This window comes from Physella acuta, unplaced genomic scaffold (assembly GCF_028476545.2).
Source record: "Physella acuta isolate Inbredline_101_S28 unplaced genomic scaffold, ASM2847654v3 ptg001304l, whole genome shotgun sequence".
In the NCBI taxonomy this organism is placed as follows: domain Eukaryota; kingdom Metazoa; phylum Mollusca; class Gastropoda; family Physidae; genus Physella; species Physella acuta.
Window position 1 is genome coordinate 118145 of NW_026732819.1, and position 24731 is coordinate 142875.

General features: G+C 39.0%; 1 protein-coding gene across 2 annotated transcripts in view; it reads left to right on the forward strand.

Moving 5' to 3' along the window:
- Positions 1-6883: 6883 nt before the first annotated feature.
- The window catches only part of LOC131958235 (uncharacterized), a 49041-nt gene continuing 31193 nt past the window's right edge, over positions 6884-24731 (forward strand). For both annotated transcript variants that reach the window (XM_059323134.1, XM_059323135.1), the window contains exons 1-2: positions 6884-7397; positions 12206-12463. In XM_059323134.1, the coding sequence (XP_059179117.1) occupies positions 7322-7397; positions 12206-12463 (334 nt within the window). In that variant the 5' untranslated portion in view covers positions 6884-7321. The remainder of the gene's footprint in view (positions 7398-12205; positions 12464-24731) is intronic.

Consider the following 24731-nt stretch of genomic DNA (forward strand, 5'->3'; position numbering starts at 1 on the left):
GCTTTCAACATATTGGTGTGTAACTTAACTGTTCAGTAACAAAAATTGTATCCCACTGTTTCCCAACCTAAGGTTTTGATGTGTTACATCTATGAATTCTTAAGATAGTTATCTTTTCTGTGTCTATAAACCAGCTCTGTTAATTCTAGTTATATTTAATGGTAAATGTGTTAATTTGAATCTAGCTATTTAAAGTGAGACATCTAATGCATTAATATGGTTTTTGAATAACTGATTATTGTAATAACCTCATTCAAACTTACAAAGTCATGAATTAATTTATGTTTTAACCCAAATTTTTATTATGACCAAGCTATTTCTGTGACAACATAAACATAAGTTTATAGAAACAAGCAAGAAATAAAACATAATAACCAAGATGTACAAAACATATTAAAAATAATTGTACTTTATATCATTTACTTATAGACATCTAAATGAATTGTACGAGGGTGAATTTAAGTTGCCAAATTATAAGTTATATTTTGTTTAATAAATCATTTTCATTTGAGTTACTTTACTGCCAGCCAAAATAAAAGCTTGTGTTGATGTTGTCTCCCCTTTTAAATTTTATGTATAGGGCTGGTAAGTAGGTCACCAACCAGTTCTAAGGCTCATGCAGGTTTTATTGAGCCGTAGAACTGGTTGGTTAACTACTTACCAGCCCTATAGTTACTAATATAATTTCATGACTTGAAATTAGACTTTAGTTTTGCCAACCATTTATATAAATGAGAGATCTATGTACCTCTGCCTCACCCTACTATGGCACTGGTTATAATCAATCAGGCAGTATATCTTCTAGTCAAATTTGGATGCCAAAGTGTACACATTGTATATTCTAATGATGTGAATTCCATTGCTCTTAAACACTTGTAATAGTGTTCAAATTTTTTTGTTGCTCTCTCAATATAACTGTTTTTACTTTTTTTAAAAACCCAAATGTATTAATTAACATAAAAACATTATTATATTGTTTTGATTTCTTGAAATAATTTAATTTTCTGTGTGTCATTACATTACATTATTTTATAGATTTTTAAGTACCCTTAAAGAAGAAAAAGGTTTTTAAAAAAAAATTATTTATCATTTATTATTTTATCATAAAATGTGAAATAAAGTATCAGGAAATTCTGTAAATATAAATTATAATTAGTTTAAATTATACAATATCTAAGCAAATAAGATTTAATCATAGATTTAAAATATATTTGTTATAGTGTAATCCACTGATATGATAGTATAGATTAACTTACTATAATATTATGAGATGTCTTTATGGTTTGAGAGTTATGAGTTGGATTTTAGTGTTAAATTACTATTTAAAAATTCCTAATATCTATAAAATTTAAAATAGCCTACAAAATGAAAGAAAAATGTTTTTAATACAAAAAAATTACTATGGGGAATAAGTGAAGTTTTAGTTGTTATAACTTTTGGTTTTGAAACTGTTTCCCTTTATTAACTACTTTGGATAATGTCTTCTCATCTTTGGATTAAATTAGATTTATATATTTTTTAAATGCATTCATCTATTGTGGTTGGCATGTGTAGATTTTAATACACTGCCATTGAAAAGAATAATTGTAACTTTTATTTTGTTGTGATTTTTCTTGAAGAAACAATTTGATTTTTGATGACAGCAATGTTTATTGTGCAAGAGCTTCTGACAATCACTAATTTGTTCTGAGCAGCTTTTGTTTGCAACCCAGAGGCAATAATGTAGGGTCAGGTTGTTTGCTTGGTACACTATCCATTTATTTGAAAGCTCAACGTTGCTCAACATCATTATCATACAAGCTGATTTTTTAAAATGTATGCAATACGTTAATAATACTGTGTGCTTTATGTATATGTGTAAAAAAAATAGTTTTTGCGTAAATTAAAAAAAAATTTAACCAGCTTTAATAATATATAACAGACCTAAAGACAGCATTTTATTTAAACAAGGATTTTTTGTTTTTTAAAGCAATTAACTGTTAGTCTTTTTTCTGTCGAATAATTATGTCACTTAGGTCTAGTTTAAGGCTGTGCTTTATAAGTTTCAACATAATGATAGATTGTATGTTCATCTTCATAAGCTTCCAGCGCCCTAAAATTCAGTTTGCAAATTTTGTAGAATGGAAAATATTAAATGAGGTAAAATCAAATGTGTGTATGATATGTCTTGCATCACCCAAGTCACGGTGATAGTGTGGCTGCTAACCTGAAAGTCTCGAGTTCGAATCCGAGGTCAAGTTAGTGGAACGTCACTGAGTCTACAGAGCTCTGATTGGAACTAACTCAAATTAGGGAAAGTAAAGGCGGCTTGGCATAGTGCTGACTACACTTTTCCTTTTATATGCCGAGGTCACAGAAACAGGTGATCTCCATTTCACTTGCCCCATGAACACTCAAGTTCAAAAAGGGAAATTTACTTTTACCTAAGGCATGAGCTGAAGACTTTTTATCTTTTCTCATAAATAAGCTAACACTTTGCTGAGATCAGGGTGAGATTTTTTTTTTCAATTAAAAAAATGCAGATGTATTAATTTAGCTTGACTGTTATTGGATATATTACATGATGAATATAACCAGTAGAACCTTCATTTTCTCATCCTACCATGATTTCAGTGGATCAGAACCACTGTACTCTAACAAATAAAGTATGCTGTAACCCTTATTCCAACCCTCAATTGCTGCAGTTGGTGTATTTAAGTTACTTTTTACATTAGCTTATCTGCAGTTATTCTGTGGCTGCTCCAAAGAGTATCATTACATTATATTATTAGATCTAAGTATTGTGTGTAAAGTTAAATATCATCTGTATTATAATTATACACACAATACACTATATTTTGTGGCACTTTTATCTAAAAAAAACGACTTGATCCACTTGACGGTTGGTTTTAAACTTTAAAAAAACAACTCATAATCACTAGACAAGGGAGGCAATACCTACCTAGGATTTCTCCTTTTTAACATCTTACTTGCCTTGAACTTGAAACTACTTGAATAACATGGTAAGGGCTGGTTCATAAATGACGTCACTAAGTTGTGAGAGGGGGTAAATATGTCGTACTTTTGCATTTAGAAAAAAGTGTTTGAAACTGTTTTTAGCCGATGTTTCCCGTTTTAAAATATGTGTTTATTGTAATACAATTACCATTGTAAAAAAAATTGATAAATATACCAAATATTTGGCTAAAATTTTGAAAAAATCTCACTAATACATTCAAACTGGGGGGGGGGGGGGGGGGGGGCTTGTGGCATCATTTATGGACGACCCCTTATCACTTGAATTCGTTATGATTTAATGGTCTTTATTATGTTGGATACATCATAGCTGTAATTTATCTGCATCCCAACTAAAACATGTTGCTTTTCCGACACCGACCATACACATAAGGATGTATTACTTTGTGCTGGACTGTTTTAATGTGTCTAATGATGTTGTTTAGTTTTTCTAGATGTATTTTCTAGATTTCCCTTTTGAGAAGTTTTAGCCTCTCAATAAAATAAATTGTTTACTTAACTGCTTTGTTGTTACTTCTGCTTTAATATTGTACTTTTTAGGAAAAAATTAGGTTGTGTGATTTTTATCATATGATAAAATATATAGATCTAAACAGTATTTTAAAAGTAGACATTAATTATAGTTATCCAGGCCAATATCGCGTTTTTGGTTCCCAGTTCCCAGAGAAAAAAAATACGAAAGCGAAAATTGCACTAAATTAGTAAAACAGAAGAAACATAGAAATAAACAAATGCAAGCTCATTATATCAAAACAGGTTTATTCGGTCATATTTCGTGGAAAGATTATCGTGCTACATTATCTACGAGGTGATTGTTTGTTAACATGTTTGAGTTAGCCATTTAAAAAAAAAATCCCATGCACATTTTACACAGCGCTGTTTTCCTGGTCACCATATTGGCTACATAATAATATAAATATAAGTATTATAAGCCTGTATTTATTTCCAAACACACTCAGTTTAGTTAATTTTTCTCTAAGTAAATTGAATATTAAAAGTCGCAACAAAATATTAACTTTTAAAGTTTCATTAAGGATTTTTCTCAAGAAAATTAAATTAGTAAAATCTCCCAGTTAATCTGCGATCATTTTTTAGTTTATTTCAAAGTTGTAGATTTCAAAAATTAAAAATAAGTTTTTCACTGAGAAGTTTAGTGGTCTTTACCCTCGAGTAGGTAAAGAAGATAATTGTCTAGTCATGTGGCCTTGTTTGACACTGTTCACTGACGTCATCACCTTACATTCAGCTTTGCTCAAGTGAGCTCACCAAACTTGACCTTTGTTTATCTGCTGCATCTAAACTTGAATCTTGTTTTTTTTTTTTTTTTTTGCTTGATAAAACAATCAAAGAAAGGAGTTTATCTGGTGGGATAAAGTGGCGTCATGGTAAACAAATGTATCCCGTTCAGTTTTAAAGGAGTGGTTCCCGGCGCTTTCTTAAATTAATCCCTCACTCACGCCTTTGAAATGCTGTTGTTTTTTTATCAATGGAGGCGGGCTGTGAATGGAATTTTCGTGGGAATTTTTCACACCTGAAAATTTAACGTTATTTAACATAATTCATTAAGATTCGACCTACATGTAGATACAGTTAAAGTAGTCCATACGAAAACGAAAAATGCCAAACAAATTTTCTAATTTAAAAAAAAATGTATTTCACAGTCATTAGGCCAACTATGAGTCATTTTGTATTTCTACGTATAGAATTTGAGATATTCTTGTTTTTAGTTATGCGTGTATAATTGACAGAAACGTCCGCTGCAGTCTATTATTATTTTTCTGTTTTCAATAAAGGAACACATGTTTATTTCCATAACAATTGAATTCAGAGTTCGGAATTCAGAATTCAGAGTTGTCAAGTTAGTTTAGCGGACTCAAATCCCTGAACTCAACCAGCTCTGATCGTCATCTTTTCCATTCAATGCCCAGGAAAGTCACAGAAAGCTCTTTCCATTTCGCCGATCTCTGAAAACTTTCTTCGCAGCTCATCAAGATAGGCTAATAAATACTTGCATTATCCTGAAGTGTCCAACTTTAATTTTAAAAATAAGATTTATATAGATAAGTTAATAAATGTACAATATTTTCCTTTTACAATGTTTCTGAAATTGACTTCTTTTTTTAAATGCAGTCTAATGACTATTTTTGCTATCGGTTAGCAATGTATTTTTTACAAAGTTCTATTTAATTTGCTTCCTCGTTCTGTTGTTAGTCGCCTGTCATGGATCGAAACTAATGAGCGAAATTTCTACCACTTCTAACCGACCAACTTCTCTGCAAATTGGCACGTGGGTCAAGACTAGAACCAATGACAATGTAATCTGACATCAAATTTAACTTAATTGGATGTTTAACTAGTTTTTAAAGAATTAATTTAAATTTCCAATATAAAATACTGTAATAATGCACTAAAGATGAGAAAATAAATGATTTTCTTTAAATATATAATTACGAACTACTATTTAAAGAACTAAAAAGCGTTGGTCGCTTCTTAAATTCAAATAAAGGTATTAAAACTATAAAACACTGTTAAAGTATATATTTTCTATATAAATTCCATTTCGCTCGGGGGGGGGGGGGGGGGGGGGAGAAGAGGGGGGGCGGACTTGATTTGGGGGGGGGGGGGTTAAAGACTGATATGTAGTTATGACGTAGAGATTCAATTTATTTATTTACATTAAATTTATTTATTCAATAACGGTAACATCAGTATGCACGGAGGCCTTTTTCGCATTGGCCGTTTAAAAAACAAAACATGCAACATAATTCAGCATTTTAATAAAAGGCTAATGGAGTAGTAAACAAATAGCATAAAAAAATAGAGGGGGAGGGGGGTCCGTAATTTTGTGACGGTGTGTGAGGGGGGTGGTCAGATGGTGTAACGTCATACTTTTGCATTATAAAAAAGCAATGTTAGGAAACGATATTTTTAGCCGTTATTTCGCGTTTAAAAAAAACTGTTTTAATAAATTGTAATAGGAGTTAATTAAAATACTCTATACTGACAGAATTCAGTCAAGATTTTTAAAAAATATCGTATTTTGAGAAAAATTCAACTGCAGTTTTGATGTGGGTTGTAGGCTGAGGTGTGACGTCAATTTGGGGGGGGGGGGGCGGGGACGACGACGACGACGACTGGCTTTCCGTGACGATGTGTGACGGAGGGGAGGAGAGAGGTAAACATCGTGACGTCATTAACAGATTTAAGGCACAGGCAGCTCAAATTTCATTAATATTTACTACGAGCCGGCCCGCGGCATAACATACGCCGCTATTTAGTTGTTTCTAATTTTCAATAATTCATAATTTGTGAATTCGACAGTACCAACGCTGACACTGAAAATATTTCTTTAAAACACTATAAGTAGCTCGTTAAGGACCATAACCCCCCCCCCCCCTTCCTTCCCTCCCCCCCCTCCTCCCCCCCCCCCTACGTTTAAAATCGTTGGCTCTGCTTGTAAACATTTAGAGTGAACACAGCTCACTAAAACCATGTAGGGGTGGGGAGGTAGGGAGAGCGTTTGCAGCTTGTTTTCTAACGGCTCGAAGAAGAGAATTATATATATAGATTTAGGCAGGCCCTACCCTATAATGCCCTATATTATTTGATTTATTTGGTCCTTCTGTACGTGTGTGTATTTTTTTAAAAATTCTTTTAATTCAATTATTGTATTTTTCTGGAAAGACCTAGATCTAGATATGTTTAATTTCTACTTCGTTAATTTTTCTTAGTTAATATTTTATTTAAATAAACATGTCCAGTCAGCTGATTAACCACTAGCCAGCGTCTAGCGGCTAGCGAAGCGTGCACTGCGCAAACACGCAGCGCATAAAACACACTCAGCGAAGGTGTCAATGGGCGAGTCTATTTTCTGAACTGTCTGGGTCAGACTGTCTGAAACAGACGGACGAGGCCATCAGCCAGTCTGAGAAGACTTCATGAGGACACTAACAACGTATGCTGTGTGTAACTGTAAGAAACGTTCATCGGCTTCATAGCTGGATGAAAATGGATATAATTTAAACAAAGATGGATTCTAATCAACTTCAAGGCGTGCTGAAATTGGAATAATAATGATTTTGTTTAGGCTTGGGTCTAGAGAACGAGCAATCATTTCATCTTCGGCATATTTTTCCTGCCATTTCAGACCACTCTTGTTCTCAATTTTCATGCCTGTTAATTCGTTCCATGGTCTGTGATTGCTTTGTTTAGTTATGTTTAGAATCAAGATAGATCTAGATTTTGATCTAGATTCTAGATCTGCTCGTAATTCGTGCATTGTATTTTGGTGAGGAAACAACAGAAAATGTGTGGATATAATTCACAGTTCGGATCATCGAATCTGATATTTTTAGCTATACTACTGATAGTCTTCGATCAAGGTATGACATAATATTAAAAATAATAAAGTTAAAATTGAGTGATAGCCTAGCCTATGCCCTGTGCTTTATAGATCCAGATTTGTGTCTATTTTTAGCATGCAATGTCAACATTTTGAATGTGAATATGTAAATAAAGGGTCACGGTGAACTTTGTAACTTAGCAGATTGCAGAAGATATGGATTTAGGGCAATTTATTGGTGGGCCTCTGTTCTGTAGATATGCATTAAAAGCCATAAGCATAGTTATAAATAAGCTTATTGATTATTGTTATAGTTATAGACCTCTTTATTGAGTTAGTAATGTAATCGTGCCCTGTAGCCTGTAGTATGCCAATTACTTTAGGTTTAGTCTAGGTTTAGTTTAGGATTATTCATTAGGCATAATTAGCCTAATTACTAATTATTAGTAGGCCCTAAATTACTAATAATCTTAGTCTTGTACTAGTACTAATAGGAATATGGCTAAAATACTATTAATTATTAGATAAAAACATAAATGATGATGATGAATTTACTACATTAGTTAGGCTGGGGCCTATAGGCCCTAAATTTTCTTTTTTAAAAAAGATTAATTAAGATATGCCCAATCAATAGGGCCTAAAAAGAAAATAAAATAAATAAGTTAGTAGCAGTAAATTAAATAGGCACTAAGGCGGGCCTAGGCCTACTATACTAAATAATTAAAATATGCCTTCTAAATACATCTATCATTTTATAAATAAAACCCTAAGTAAAAGATTTAGCCTGTTACCATGAATTCAACTAGATCTACATCTAGAAGACTACATTCAAAATTACATATCAAGACTGTCAAAGGGTTCTACTAACTTACTTTAAGTGACTAGTAATGTATTACTAAGTTAGAATTGACTTATTACATCTTACTAAATATACTCCACTTGGAGTACTTAAGCTATTAAGTAGTGGTAGGCTAGTGAACTTACCAGACTTTAATATTGATTATCATTATAGTGTTGACCAATATATAGTGACTATAATCTATCTAGGCATACTGTAAACATAATGATAATTTATTGAATATATAAGAAAGTCAAATACAATTAGGTGTCATAGGAGCCTTTAGTCTAATTACAATCATCATACATCTGGCTTCTTAATGAAATGAATAGGAATATCTTTTCTTTGAAGTTTTTTAGACAACTGTATAATGTTCCTTTATCATTAAAGAAAATGATTTTTCAAAAGATCTAAAGATCTTTTATTAAGGTTTATGTAATGACTTGTGTAGATTTTCAATTAGATCTAGATAACTAAATAGAGCAAGGGTCATGTATGTTTGTGTTAGGCTGAGATCTACTTATATCTCATAGGTGCTGACAAATTCAGTGGTGCTATAAATCTATATTTTTTTTCAAATGTTAATTAAACCAAACATTTCACTTTTGCCTTCTAAAAAAAATATAAAATTATAAACTTTTTGCTAAGTTAGTGTTTTTTTTTTGCCCATAAAGTTGTAAAAATCTGGCCATTTACCATTTATTTACTCAATCAATCTCAGTGTAATAAAAATCTAAGATTAATATCCTGATATGTACTTTAACATTTTAACATTTGTATACTGTGGACTAATAAGGAAAATAAAATTGTTCTATGTTATGCTAATAAAAATTGAAATAACATTGTCTACATAACAAAAATTTAGGTTAGTTTCAGTTAGTTTTATACTTTTATTCATTTTTTATGCATTAGTTTAGTATTAGTTGATAAAAGGATAGTGTTAGATCTATAGACTATAGAGTAGTATAGAGTATAGAGTATTATATTAATTTTTATCAGTACCTTCTTGGTGACTTGGTTTTTTGCCATCACACATTTTTAAAATGTATTAAGGAAAGCCATTTTTTAAATTTCAATTTTTTTTTTTAATGCATTCAAAAGCTAATATTGACCTACAGCTTTAATATCTAAAATGCATAATAATTACAATAACTTGGAAAATAAAACAATTTTTTAAAAACATTTATAAAATTATAAGTTAGTATGTATTATCAAGTTAAAAAAAAATGTTTTATTTTCCAAGTTATTGTAATTATTATGCATTTTAGATATTAAAGTTGTAAGTCAATATTTAACTTTTCAAGACAATTAGTAGGCTTACTTTATTGTTTTGTATTCTGTTTGTACTTAATAAAGTCAACAATACATACAACTAATAGTAATAATATTACCGTTAAACCTTATCAGTAGGTTGCGATCTCTATCACCGCACTTACACTTGCATCATGTACACTATAATGTCTAGAAAAAAACCAGCTCACAGCAATAAGTATACATGTTCCGTGGGGAAAATGTTTTCATGTTACATTTACTTGTTCCGAGTAACATGTCGCAATAGTAGACGCAGTGTAAAAGACAATTATCTGCGGCATGTTGGTTGAGGTTGTCTCTCATGTAAAAATATTTGGAAAGTTTGGACTAAACTGCTGCATGAGAGAGCCAAAATTCAGATTCATCCCAAACACAACAAACTTATAAAAATACGAGCCGGCCCGCGGCATAACATACGCCGCTATTTAGTTGTTTCTAATTTTCAATAATTCATAATTTGTGAATTCGACAGTACCAACGCTGACACTGAAAATATTTCTTTAAAACACTATAAGTAGCTCGTTAAGGACCATAACCCACCCCCTCCCCCCCCCCCTTCCTTCCCCCCCCCCCCCTTCCTCCCCCCCCTTCCTCCCCCCCCTTCCTCCCCCCCCCCCCCCCCCCTACGTTTAAAATCGTTGGCTCTGCTTGTAAACATTTAGAGTGAACACAGCTCACTAAAACCATGTAGGGGTGGGGAGGTAGGGAGAGCGTTTGCAGCTTGTTTTCTAACGGCTCGAAGAGGAGAATTATATATATAGATCCTTGACAAATAACATTGCCGAACTAACATTCACAGAAAATTAGTAATTATTTGATACTTTTCATTGCACACCTTTCCCCATCATCCCCAAATTAATTAAATTGAATTGTTGAGTGTCTAATTTAACACTAATCACTTTTCATTGATTATCTCGCTGCATTAGTAACGATTCAATTATCACAGTTGTGCATGGACAAGCACCAATTCATTTTAATTGCTACATAATTATTTTTAATCACAAAAAGATTAAGCCTTTGAGTCTGGAAACAGTAATCCATCTCATAGACTAGGGTTTGGTTTAAAGGTGTCCCTTACCATCGTCATCAATCTATTGTCAATTCGTCTAAGTTGTTTAGGTTCGAAATAAAGGTATTCCTACCAACATCATTAATTCAAAGGATCAATTAAAGTCATTTCTGTTGTTTCTCATTTACCTAAAAAATGCCAAAATTAATGACTACCTCCTGTCTTATCAGTTTGAAAAGTATTCCATAAGAATATAATGACTAATATAAATAAATGAAAACCATTAGTGTAAAATACAGAAAGTAATGTAATGTAAATTGCCTCTCAAATGAGATTAAGGAAAATAAAGTAGAGTTAATCTGTTGTTTTAAAATAAAAAACTGGAATTGTGGTGTCTGCTCTATGCCAAGCTGCCTTTACTCTAGTAAAGTTAGCCATCAGATCTGGATGAGCTAAGAGACATTTACCCTGTGGAACAAACTCAAGACTTTCTTCATTGGACCATGACATCACATTACATTGCTGAAAGTCTACTTAGTTATCTTTAAGCCACAGTTGTTTTTTATACAATTTACAGACCCTTGTTACTTGTAAGAGTGGGTAACATGTACATGTAAAATATTTTTTTAGTGTACTTCAAGATTTTTACCTAACCTTAACAATGCAATTTGTAGTACAGTCCCTTTGTATCAAAACCTGAGAAATAAAAAATTTATTATCAGACACTTAATTTAAAAAACACTTTTGCAGCATTTCTGGTTTAAGGTTATGGTATTTTGGTATGTTGTCTGGCCTTAACATCAGCACATAAACCCACCCAAATATGAGCCATAACATCAGCACATAAATCCACCCAGATACTATTATTGCTGATAATTGAGGACCAGAATAAAGTAATATTGTTGCATACAACTGTAGTGATTCCTCCTCCCCATACTGCTATAGTGAAACAGAAAATGAAGTTGTGACACAAAAGTTAAAATAAGATTTCAATGGTATTAGGAACATAAATAACTAGTTCATTTATGTTCTTCCTGCACTGTAAAAGGAAGTGTAATATTTCAACTTTAACACATAGACCAAGGTCATTATCCTAATTAACAAATCACAAGTTAAATAACATGTAGTTTGACCCCCCCCCCCCTTCCCTTTCAGCTACATGACATGCAGGATGTATGACATACAACTCAGGTTAAACCCCAAAGTTGTATATGACTTACCTGTGTTGGCTCCCAAGTTGGATAACATGCAGGTGATCCCCAGATGGGATGACATCCAGATTTGACCCCCAATTAGGACGACAATGCAAGTTGACCCACTTGGATGGTTTAACATGCATGTTACCCCCCCCCCCCCCCCCCAAAGTTGAATAACATGCAGGTTGACCCCCAGATAAATTAAAAGACATACAGGTTTACCCTCAAGTTATATGACTTACATTTTGATCCCCCCCCCCCCCCAAAGTTGTATAATATATAAGGTGACCCCTGATTGTATGACACATGTCAACACATGTTGTGTCTTTTAATTTTTTACATTAAAAATCAACTCTCATGATAAATAGGCCTCTCCGTGCTTTACTAAATGTCACCAACCACTAATCTGGCTGTTAGGTATTTAACTTTTTTTTTTGCTGTTGAATGTACGTCGTATGTAAATGTGTGATTAAAAGCAATGCCTATCCCTTCAGTTACCGCTCATGAGAGTGTCGCCAAAGAGCCCCTTGTGGGCACTCCCAGCAGCTCATTGTTCACGGCCACCACCATCGCGGCAGGTTCAAACCTCAAGGCTTCACCACTCTCCACCAACACGGTAGAGCCCAACGAGTGCGCCCAGTACACGGCGAACGGGTCCAACACGACGGTCACGGTGATGTGTGACGACTACTGTTTTACCGCCTGGTCGGTGGATGATAAGAACAGGAGCAATGTGGTCATTTCAATGCAAGGTAAGGGCAAGTGGTGTTGCATGTCGTTGGAGGGGGTGTGTTGTGGATGTAGGGGCTGATGCAAGGTGGGCGTGGTGTTGGGGTGTGTGTAGGTGTAAGTGAGGGAGAAGGGCGTGTTGTAGGATTTTAGAGCTTGATGTAAGATAGGTGGGGTGTGGTGTTGGGTATGTGGGAAAGGAAGGGGCCGACTCTACGGGCGTGCTGAAGGATTTAAGAGGTTGATGGTGGTGGGTGGGGGGGGGGCGTGTTCTGGGATGTAAGGGGAGGGGCCGATGCAACAGACGATTTTGAACATGTTGTAGTCGTTTTTTATTTATTGGAAAAAAAAAACTTGATGACTTTCACCATAGTTTCATTTAACCTGCTTTAAAAAAATCATCACAATGGGGGTCGGCGTGATCGAGTCGGTAAAGCTCATGGTTGCTAAACCGAAAAGTCTCGAGTTCAATAAGTTCTAGGAGAGACAACTCCAAAATCAAACAACTGCTGCCTTGTAGTTTGTTCTTGGTTGGACAAAGGCTATGAAAGCAAATCCAAAAAGGAAAGCATCGGAGTCAATGACCTCAATGGCGCATAACCAGTTGACACGTATCCTTAATTGTGATGGAGGCGTGGTCGAGTCGCCAAAAGCTCATGGTTGATAAATTCGAAAAAAGTCTCGAGTTCAAACCCTCTGGCAGATATGGCTCGCTCCCTTCCAACACTAAAAATTAAGAACGAAGAAGAAGAAGATCACAATTTAAAATCATAGACGAAAATCGATTTTAACTGTTGTTTTATTTAGAAGTTAAGGTTTTTAAAGTTTACTTATAATTTATTTCTGATAGAAGTCAGAAAAAGTTCGTACTTTTACTATATGATACATTCACTCCTAAACATTGCATGACTGGGTCGTTGACCCTAGTCAGAACAGATTCCATGGCTTAACTTTCCTCTAACTTAGGCGCCTTAACTTAACTGAAAAATTGTATGCCATCGGCGTATTGTACCCTCGGTCCCCACAGGGCGAGCTCTTAATTTTGCCACCCCCGATTTACATCTGTTCGATTTTCCGCCCCAATTATGTACATTTAAAGGGAAGAAAAACACTAATTAAAACCTTCCGTCCGCCCGGGATACGCCACTGAATTATGCATGGAGTCTGTTACAGTCTGCTTCCTGGTTAAATATGTAAAAAAAAAGTTAAACCTTCGTGTTAAGTGTTTTGTGATGGGTTCAGCGTGAGTAAGTGAGCTTTACATCGTGGTCATAGACCCGATAGTGTGGCACACCCTGGGCATGTACGTGATAGTCACAACCTGGGCATGTACGTGATAGTCACAACCTGGGCATGTACGTGATAGTCACAACCTGGGCATGTACGTGATAGTCACAACCTGGGCATGTACGTGATAGTCACAACCTGGGCATGTACGTGATAGTCACAACCTGGGCATGTACGTGATAGTCACAACCTGGGCATGTACGTGATAGTCACAACCTGGGCATGTACGTGATAGTCACAACCTGGGCATGTACGTGATAGTCACAACCTGGGCATGTACGTGATAGTCACAACCTGGGCATGTACGTGATAGTCACAACCTGGGCATGTACGTGATAGTCACAACCTGGGCATGTACGTGATAGTCACAACCTGGGCATGTACGTGATAGTCACAACCTGGGCATGTACGTGATAGTCACAACCTGGGCATGTACGTGATAGTCACAACCTGGGCATGTACGTGATAGTCACAACCTGGGCATGTACGTGATAGTCACAACCTGGGCATGTACGTGATAGTCACAACCTGGGCCCGTATGTTATACTGTGTCACACCCTGGCCACGTACGTGATATTGTGTCACACCCTGGCCACGTACGTGATATTGTGTCACACCCTGGCCACGTACGTGATATTGTGTCACACCCTGGCCACGTACGTGATATTGTGTCACACCCTGGCCACGTACGTGATATTGTGTCACACCCTGGCCACGTACGTGATATTGTGTCACACCCTGGCCACGTACGTGATATTGTGTCACACCCTGGCCACGTACGTGATATTGTGTCACACCCTGGCCACGTACGTGATATTGTGTCACACCCTGGCCACGTACGTGATATTGTGTCACACCCTGGCCACGTACGTGATATTGTGTCACACCCTGGCCACGTACGTGATATTGTGTCACACCATGGCCACGTACGTGATATTGTGTCACACCATGGCCACGTACGTGATATTGTGTCACACCCTGGCAACGTACGTGATATTGTGTCACACCATGGCCACGTACGTGATAGTGTGTCACACCCTGGCCACGTACGTGATATTGTGTCACACCATGGCCACGTACGTGATAGTGTGTCACACCCTGGCCACTTACGAGATATTGTGTCACACCATGGCCACGTACGTGATAGTGTGTCACACCCTGGCCACTTACGTAATATTGTGTCACACCATGGCCACGTATGTTATATTGTGTCACACCATGGCCACTTACGTGATATATTGTGTCACACCCTGGCCACGTATGTTAATTGTGTCACACCATGGCCACGTATGTGATATTATGTCACACCCCGGCCACGTACGTGATCTTGTGTCACACCATGGCTACTTACGTGATATATTGTGTCACACCCTGGCCACGTACGTGATATTGTGTCAGACCATGGCCACGTACGTGATAGTGTGTCACACCCTGGCCACTTACGTAATATTGTGTCACACCATGGCCACGTATGTTATATTGTGTCACACCATGGCCACTTACGTGATATATTGTGTCACACCCTGGCCACGTATGTTATATTGTGTCACACCATGGCCACGTACGTGATATTGTGTCACACCCTGGCCACGTACGTGATATTGTGTTACACCATGACTATATACTTGATAGTTTGCCTCACTACGTACATAATTATATGTCATACCCTATCACTAGGCCTGTTTGAAAATAAAGAACTTCAATGTCATTCCTAGCCAACAATTTCAACTTGGCCTATAGTGGTAATGAAGTATGTCCTTCCTAGCCGCCCTAGTTAGTCTGAATTCAGCGGAAGTTGAGCCCGTCTTCCTGTGAAATTAAAAAACTTATCTCTTGTCTGATGTTGCACGTCTAGTACATTTGTCGCATTGATGTTGTTGTATAGATTAATGTAATACTAGAGTTATGTTGTCATGGCAACACTGTTAAACGATCTGGTTTATGTTTGTTGTTTAGATGATCAAATGATGTCTGGCTGAGGTAGAGGGGTGTATGTCTTCAGCGTAGAGGTGAATTTCTAGAGTTGTAGAGGTGGTTGTATACACGGCCTTAGCTGTAGAGCTGTCGCTGTAGAGTTGTATGGATACAGCCTTAATTATTGAGGTGTATAGCTGTAGCTGTAGAGGTGTATGGTTATAGCTGTAGAGGTGTATGACTAACTGTTGAGGTGTATGGTTGTAGCTGTAGAGGTGTATCATTATAGCTGTAGAGGTGTATGGCTGTAGCTGTAGTTGTGTATGGCTGTAGCTGTAGAGGTGTATGACTAGCTGTTGAGGTGTATGGTTGTAGCTGTAGAGGTGTATCATTATAGCTGTAGAGGTGTATGGCTGTAGTTGTTGAGGTGTATGGTTGTAGCTGTAGAGGTGTATGGTTGTAGCTGTAGAGGTGTATGGTTGTAGCTGTAGAGGTGTATGGTTATAGCTGTAGAGGTGTATGGTTATAGCTGTTGAGGTGTATGGTTGTAGCTGTAGAGGTGTATGGTTGTAGCTTTAGAGGTGTATGGTTGTAGCTGTAGAGGTGTATGGTTATAGCTGTAGACTCTGTAGAGGTGTATGGATGTAGCTGTAGAGGTGTATGGTTGTAGCTGTAGAGGTGTATGGTTGTAGCTTTAGAGGTGTATGGTTATAGCTGTAGAGGTGTATGGTTATAGCTGTAGAGGTGTATGGTTGTAGCTGTAGAGGTGTATGGATGTAGCTGTAGAGGTGTATGGTTGTAGCTGTAGAGGTGTATTGCTACAGCCTTAGCTTTTGAATCGGAAATTACCAACTGTGATAAGTAGTTGGGATTGAAGCTGTAGTCGAGTGAAGCTGTGTTTCCCAGCTATAACCGAGTGAAGCTGTGTTTCCCAGCTGTAGCCGAGTGAAGCTGTGTTTCCCAGCTGTAGCCGGATGAAGCCGTGTTTCCCAGCTGTAGCCGGATGAAGCCGTGTTTCCCAGCTGTAGCCGGATGAAGCCGTGTTTCCCAGCTGTAGCCGGATGAAGCCGTGTTTCCCAGCTGTAGCCGGATGTAGCCGTGTCTCCCAGCTCTGACAGGTTCCCAGCCATGCTGCCATCACAATGACGGCTGCTCACCTGGAATGATTCAGTGTCTCCGACACGTGCCGGGGTTAGATTGACCCCAGGTGAAATATCGAGGCCGTCAACCGTCCAGGTCAGGGTGTACCCCCCGTCAGCGGTGTATTACACCTCGTCAGGTAGAACTAATGGGGTTTGCTAGTTGTTTGTACCGCACTAACGCTACACCAAATGGCTCTCTGCCACATGGTTGGATTCGTCACAACCCATAGCGTGCAGTTTGAATCGGCGACGCCGTGGTGGCCGGGGTTGTCTTCCCTTTTGTCGGCGTAGACGTGGAACGTAATTTATAAGCAAAGCGAGGGGGAGAATGGCGATGGGGTTAGGTTACTGCATTTGAATTTAAAAGGGTTTCATCAGCCACCCTTCCCCCTCTCTGGCACCCCCGGGAACAATGCATCTCCACCTGCTTTTTAAATGACCTAACCGGCGCGGCATGGGGATGGATTTGGGGGAGGGGGTGGGGTCTTAACTAGCATTTATCTGCATTATCGTGGGAGGGGGGAGCAAGGTTTCGTGTAACAGGCATCTACTCTGCCCAGTGCGGGATTAAACGATTCAAAACTGTTTAAGCGCTGAGACCAGCATCCCCTCTTACCCCACCCCTTCATTGGCTGCACGTTTAACCTCCACACGGGTTTACTTTAATTGGAAGTCAATTTCGATTCACTGGTGGTATGTGGAATAAATTGAGATGTCGATTCTTGTCGTGGAGTCTCTAACCCAAACTGGGCCCTCTAGCGCTTCCACTGTCCCTGTTGTTAAACCGGCAGTCTTCAAGCACTTCTTTAGCCGGCTATTCTCCACAATAACATCGTTACCCAAATAAAAGCGCTTTAAAAAAAGGTAAAATATGTAGTGAACAGTATTGATTAGGCCGGCAAGGTCGAGTAGACGATTGTTTTGAAAGTCCCGAGTTGTTTTTTTTTTTTTACCGGACTCGAGTGCGTAGGTTTCACCCTGAGTCCACCTAGCCCTGAAGGCTACCTGATTGGGCATGAGCTGGTTGAGCCAATTGAGGTTCACTCTACTTCTTATGTTCCATGGACCGTCAGGTCAGAGGCAGGCAGTAGCGTAGCGAAGGAGGGGGGGGGGGCATATGTCCCCGGGCGCCGACCTTAGGGGGCGCCAAAATGGGTTGGAAAAATAAATTGAAAGGTTGAGGGGGGTCTAATTGAAATCACGAGGGGGGGGGGGGTGCAAATCGAAAGTTTGAGGGGGAAGGGGTGCAAATCGAAAAGTTTGTCCCCGGGCGCCGGGAAGGGTCGCTACGCCTCTGCAGGCAGGTACTTTATTCTTTTGCCACAACAGAGAGGAAGCATCACCTAATATTATACCATTGAAATGGGAACATTAGCATACAGTCCAACAAGAAAATGGACCTTACATACGCATCCTCAACAGTTCTCTAATACTTTTTTAAAAAGTCATTTACTCAAATCCGTTAAACAAATTTTTTTTTTTCAAATTTAAACCAAGAAATAAAACCAGTAGTAAACTAAAACCATCTAATTTAATCTTTTAAAAAACAAATTTCCCCTAAACATGATTTTCTCCCTGAGTTTAGCGTGGATGGAATCGGCCGCAAAGTTGTCCAAGATAAAAACTGAGCTACTGGCAGCATGGTATCGATTATTTCACCATCTGTTTTTGATATAAGGAAAGATTGATGTAGTATCGATTCTAAAATATCGCGCGCTGAAAACTTGGGATGGAGTCAGCTCTAAAAATAGCAGTAATGCGTGCGGCCTACTGCGGTGTTTTGTTTTAAATATTGGATTTCTTTTAAGTACAATATACAATTACACGAGCACAACAAATCATTTTCAGTGCGGATGAATACATTATAAATAATGCGTTTTCTCGCGTCAAGCGGCCCTCATACGTGTTTCTTGTTACATTGTTGAGTTGGGGAGTTAAAATAAAAATCTGACACCCACACGGAGAGAAGAGCCTATTTTTGTGAACCTGATATCACACGTTCTTAAAAATAGAATTTCATTAAAGTTAGAATAATAGATGTTTCAGGGGTTTCGCTTGCGTTACATTGTTCTAAAAGTGGACATAATTTCTTGAGGTAAAACTTATAGGCTAGTCTAGAAAGTTAAAACCAGTGACGTAGGGGGTTCAGATAGATCTCGGACCCTAACGGACAATTTTTCGCTCCCCCTCCCACCTTGTATGTTAATACACGTAAAGTTGTACCCTGGAGACCCCCCCCCCCCCCCCCCTCATCACGTGCATGCTATATGCTCTGATAAGACGCGTTTTGTTACCCAGCGGGCCCTAGTAGTCTTGGTCAATCAATTATGTAAACACAAGCGTAGACGTTTCTAATTAACAATGGAACCCTTGATCGTCGACCAATTACCCGCATATGTGTAGAAAATATGTTGTTATTTGAAGTGCTGCAGTTAAGCATGTTAATTTGCATTAATATGTATTACATATTTGTGCTATACATACATATATATGTGTGAGTGTGTATGTATATATATATATATATATATATATATATATATATATATATATATATATATATATATATATATATATATATATATATTTATTTATTTATACGTGCTTATACACATTAGTGGACGGCGTGACCTAGTAGTAGAAAGCTAGACTGCTAACCCTAGAGTCTCGAGTTCGAATCCGTATTCTAGTCAGTGGAACGTCCCTGAGTCCACACAGCTCTGATGAGTACCTAACTCACGTTTAGGGAAATAACCACGCTTGTGCTGACCACGCTACCATATACCGAGGTCTCTGAAGCAGATGAACTCTACTACTTCATCTGCCCCATGTGTCTTGGACACGAACGGGAATGATGATATACATTATATATGTGTGAGTATGTATGTACATATATGTAGCTATTGCGTGGTTTTTAGATTATTGATGGACTTGACTTGTTCTCACTGGCCACTAGACAATGCCACAGGACCCAGGAACAAAGAGAGCCGCTTACAAGTGGCTCATGGCATATAAGGCAAGATAAAAAAATAATTGCCGTCTGACACAACAGTTGACGTGGTGGGGAGCTTAAGGTAATTAGTGACAAATTGTTGGCCGCGGCATTTCATTCTATTTACATGTCAGATACTGGCGAGGGGGGGGGGGAAGGGGTGTGATGGGTGTTGAATAATATCCATGCCAGTAGTGTTCACAATGTTTCGGTGAATGTTGACAGAAATAGCGTGCAGTAATTGATTTAGCCAAGTGGCAAGAATGAGGCAGTCTTAGAGAGTTGGCTTGGAGCTTGTTTGTGTTAGTGTTGGTTTTTTTCTTCTTTCTTCTTTTCGAATCTTATATTATTGGTTTTTTTTTAAATTTTGCATAGTAACAAACACGCGAATTAATTTCCCTATTGCAGTTTTCCTGTTTTCTTTTAATATGTTCGAATCATATCAAGACGTAATTTAAAAAAAAAACAAATTGTCCATAATTGATGTCATTTTTTTAAGAACGATTTTTTTTACATCCCCCTCCATTAAAACATCGTCACAAAATGATATCATCTCCCACTTGAAATGATGTAAAACACTTCAGCTGTTTCTTTTAAAATATCAATTGACACATAAGTACAATGATCTGTTTCTTTCTAGTCTACTGTGTAGATAGACATTCTTTAAAAATAATGAAATAACCACCAAAATTCATTTTAAAAAATATCCCTCCCCCCACTCTTTCTTAATTCATTCCTCCACTCGTTTTAACATCGTTAAAAAAGGACGACCCTCTCTCCCCCATGAATTTAACGTCTATTAAAGACGACGTCTAATTTCTGTAAGCAGCTTCAAAGTATTTTAAAAATCATAGCTGTTAGGATTTTAATTATTATTATTTTTTTCTTTAAGACAGCAAGTGAGGTGCTCTTTTGTTTACAAGCTTTTCATCGATTTTTTTCCCCTCATAACAAAAGATGTAATGCACACGATTTGTAAGCTGGTGTGTTGATAGTAAAAACACTCGACTTGAACGTCGTACATCAAAATAACTGGCTTGGGTATCAGGTAGCTGTCCTCAGACACGTTGGGTCATGGAGGGGAGGCGCCCTGGTGGGAGGCACAGGCGAAATGAGGGGGGGGGGGGGGAGATTCGACGGGAGACGTACTGGTAGATGTTTTGGAAATTATTTTGAGGTGAGGGAGGGGATGAAATGCTTAGAGGGGAGACACATTCAGGTGGGAGGGATGGTTGGGGGGGGGGGAGAGACACATTGTGATGGTTAAAATGCTTTGTTAGGAGACACATTGTGGTAGGAGGGATGGTTTGGATGGGGGGGGGGACGACACATTGTGATGGTTAAAATGCTTAGTTAGGAGACACATTGTGGTAGGGGGAATGGTTAGAGGTAAGGCACATTCTGGTGGGATGGATGGTTGGGGGGAGGGGGAGACACATTCTGGCGGGAGGATGGTTTGTATCGAGACACATTGTGGTGGGAGGGGTGGTTAGAGTTGAGACACATTGTGGTGGGAGGGGTGGTTAGAGTTGAGACACATTGTGGGTGGGAGGGGTGGTTAGAGTTGAGACACATTTTGGTGGGAGGATGGTTAGAGGGGAGACACATTGTGGTGGGAGGGGTGGTTAGAGTTGAGACACATTCTGGTGGGAGGGGTGGTTAGAGGGGAGACACATTGTGGTGGGAGGGGTGGTTAGAGTTGAGACACATTGTGGTGGGGGGGGATGGTTAGAGTTGAGACACATTCTGGTGGGAGGGATGGTTAGAGGTGAGACACATTGTGGTGGGAGGGGTGGTTAGAGTTGAGACACATTGTGGTGGGAGGGATGGTTAGAGGGGAGACACATTGTGGTGGGAGGGGTGGTTAGAGTGGAGACACATTGTGGTGGGAGGGGTGGTTAGAGTGGAGACACATTGTGGTGGGAGGGGTGGTTAGAGTGGAGACACATTGTGGGGGAGGAGTGGTTAGAGTGGAGACACATTGTGGGGGAGGGGTGGTTAGAGTGGAGACACATTGAGGTGGGAGGGGTGGTTAGAGGGGAGACACATTGTGGTGGGAGGGGTGGTTAGAGTGGAGACACATTGTGGTGGGAGGGGTGGTTAGAGGGGAGACACATTGTGGTGGGAGGGGTGGTTAGAGGGGAGACACATTGTGGTGGGAGGGGTGGTTAGAGAGGAGACACATTCTGGTGGGAGGGGTGGTTAGAGAAGAGACACATTCTGGTGGGAGGGATGGTTAGAGGGGAGACACATTGTGGTGGGAGGGGTGGTTAGAGAGGAGACACATTCTGGTGGGAGGGGTGGTTAGAGAGGAGACACATTCTGGTGGGAGGGATGGTTAGAGGGGAGACACATTGTGGTGGGAGAGTGGTTAGAGGGGAGACACATTCTGGTGGGAGGGGTGGTTAGAGAGGAGACACATTCTGGTGGGAGGGGTGGTTAGAGAGGAGACACATTCTGGTGGGAGGGGTGGTTAGAGTTGAGACACATTGTGGTGGGAGGGATGGTTAGAGGGGAGACACATTCTGGTGGGTGGGGTGGTTAGAGTTGAGACACATTGTGGTGGGAGGGATGGTTAGAGGGGAGACACATTCTGGTGGGAGGGGTGGTTAGAGAGGAGACACATTGTGGGGGGAGAGTGGTTAGAGGGGAGACACATTGTGGTGGGAGGGATGGTTAGAGGGGAGACACATTGTGGGGGGAGAGTGGTTAGAGGGGAGACACATTGTGGGGGGAGAGTGGTTAGAGGGGAGACACACTGTGGTGGGAGGGGTGGTTAGAGTTGAGACACATTCTGGTGGGAGGGGTGGTTAGAGGGGAGACACATTGTGGTGGGAGGGGTGGTTAGAGAGGAGACACATTGTGGGGGGAGGGGTGGTTATATTGGAGACACATTGTGGGGGGAGGGGTGGTTATATTGGAGACACATTGTGGTGGGAGGGGTGGTTATAGTGGAGACACATTCTGGTGGGAGGGGTGGTTAGAGTGGAGACACATTGCGGTGGGAGGGGTGGTAAGAGGGGAGACACATTCACTTCCCAGCGACGCCCAAGGCTTACCCCACACCCCGGCCCACACCGCTGTTACCAAAAGTTTGCTCTCTTCAACAAGTGAGGGGGTTGTGTCTGATTGATTAGGTGACAACCACTGTAGACGGGCTTTAGGCTGGTAATTGAGGCAGATAATTCAGGACGCTTGGTCGAAGCCGTGTTCTAAATACTTTCTTAGAAGATTTTTTTTAAAGCTTTGTCTTGCATCTTTAAACTTATTGTTCGGTTGTGTATACATACGCACACACATAAACACGCGCGCGCACACACACACACAAACAGACACACGCACACCGCGAGCATCAACCAAAGAACCTTATGCATGTATGGAACATTACAGTCACATTTATGCTGAACAATTTGTGATTTATGAGAGCATTTCGGGATATCAGACCAATGGGTAGAATAATGGGATAGGGGGCCAGTTCTGACTAAGTGGTGAGCCCCATGCTTTTGGCTATGATGTTTAGCTATACTTGTGGCCCTGCTGTTCTGTGTTCAGCTATACTTGTGGCTATGCTGTTCAGCATTGCTTGTTGCTTTGCTGTTCAGTAAGGCTTGTAGTCGTGGCTATGCTGTTCACGTATGCTATTCTGCTATACTTGCGGCTATGCCATTCAGCTATGTATAAAGCTATGCTGTTCCGTTAAGTTTTCCAGCTATGTATGCGTCTATACTGTTCAGCTATGCTTGCGGCTATGCTGTTCAGTTATGCTATTTAGCTATAATTGTAGCTATGCTGTCCAGTCGTGTTATTCAGCTGCCTTTGTGACTATGCTGTTCAGCTATACTGTTCAGTTATGTATGCGGCTATGCTGTTAAGCTATGTCGTCTATATGGCTGTGCTGTTTAACTATCTTTGTGGCTTTGCTGTTTAGCTATGCGTGTGAGTATGCTGTTCAACTATGCTACTCAGCTATACTCAGTTATGTATGCGGCTATGCTATTAAGCCATGTCGTCCAGCTATGTATATGGCTATGCTGTTCAACTATCTTTGTGGCTTTGCTATTTAGCTTTGCTCCTCATCTATACTTGTGGCTATGTTTGCTGTTAAGCTATGCCGTCCAGCTATGTATATGACTATGTTATTTAGCTATGCCGTCCAGCTATGTATATGGCTATGCTGTTCAACTATCATTGTGGCTTTGCTATTTAGCTTTGCTCCTCATCTATACTTGTGGCTATGTTTGCTGTTATGCTATGCCGTCCAGCTATGTATATGGCTATGTTGTTTAGCTATGCCGTCTAGCTATGTACATGGCTATGTTGTTTAGCAATGCCGTCCAGCTATATATATGGCTATGTTGTTTAACTATGCCGTCCAGCTATGTATATGGCTATGTTGTTTAGCTATGCCATCCAGCTATCTATACGGCTATGCTGTTAAGCTATGCCTTCCAGCTATGTATATGGCTCTGCTGTTTTCATATTTAAGGGACATTGCTGTTTAGCTATGCTATGCTGCCCAGCGACTATATTCTATGTTAGGGCTGGTCTAGTGGTGTGTTGAATAATGAATCTGTAATGTGCTACTGAAATGATATTGGGATCAGAGGCGGGCGCCTCTGGGTACGGAACTAATCTACGGCTACGTGTGTGTGACCGTTTTTCATGTGTATGCGTTCGTTTTTCATCTAGTATGTTAACTTGAATGTGTATGTGATCATTTGTTCTCTAATATGTGTATGTGATTTTTTTTCTAGTATTTTAACTTTTATGTGTATGTGGCAGTTTAGTCATCTAGTATGTTAACTTGAATGTCGTGTATGTGATGCTTTGTTTTCTAGTTTGTGTATGTGATATTTTTTCAAGTTTGTTACATTTTATGTGTATGTGGCAGTTTTGTCATCTAGTATGCTAACCTGAATGTGTATGCGATCCTTTGTTTTCTAGTATGTTAACTTTTAT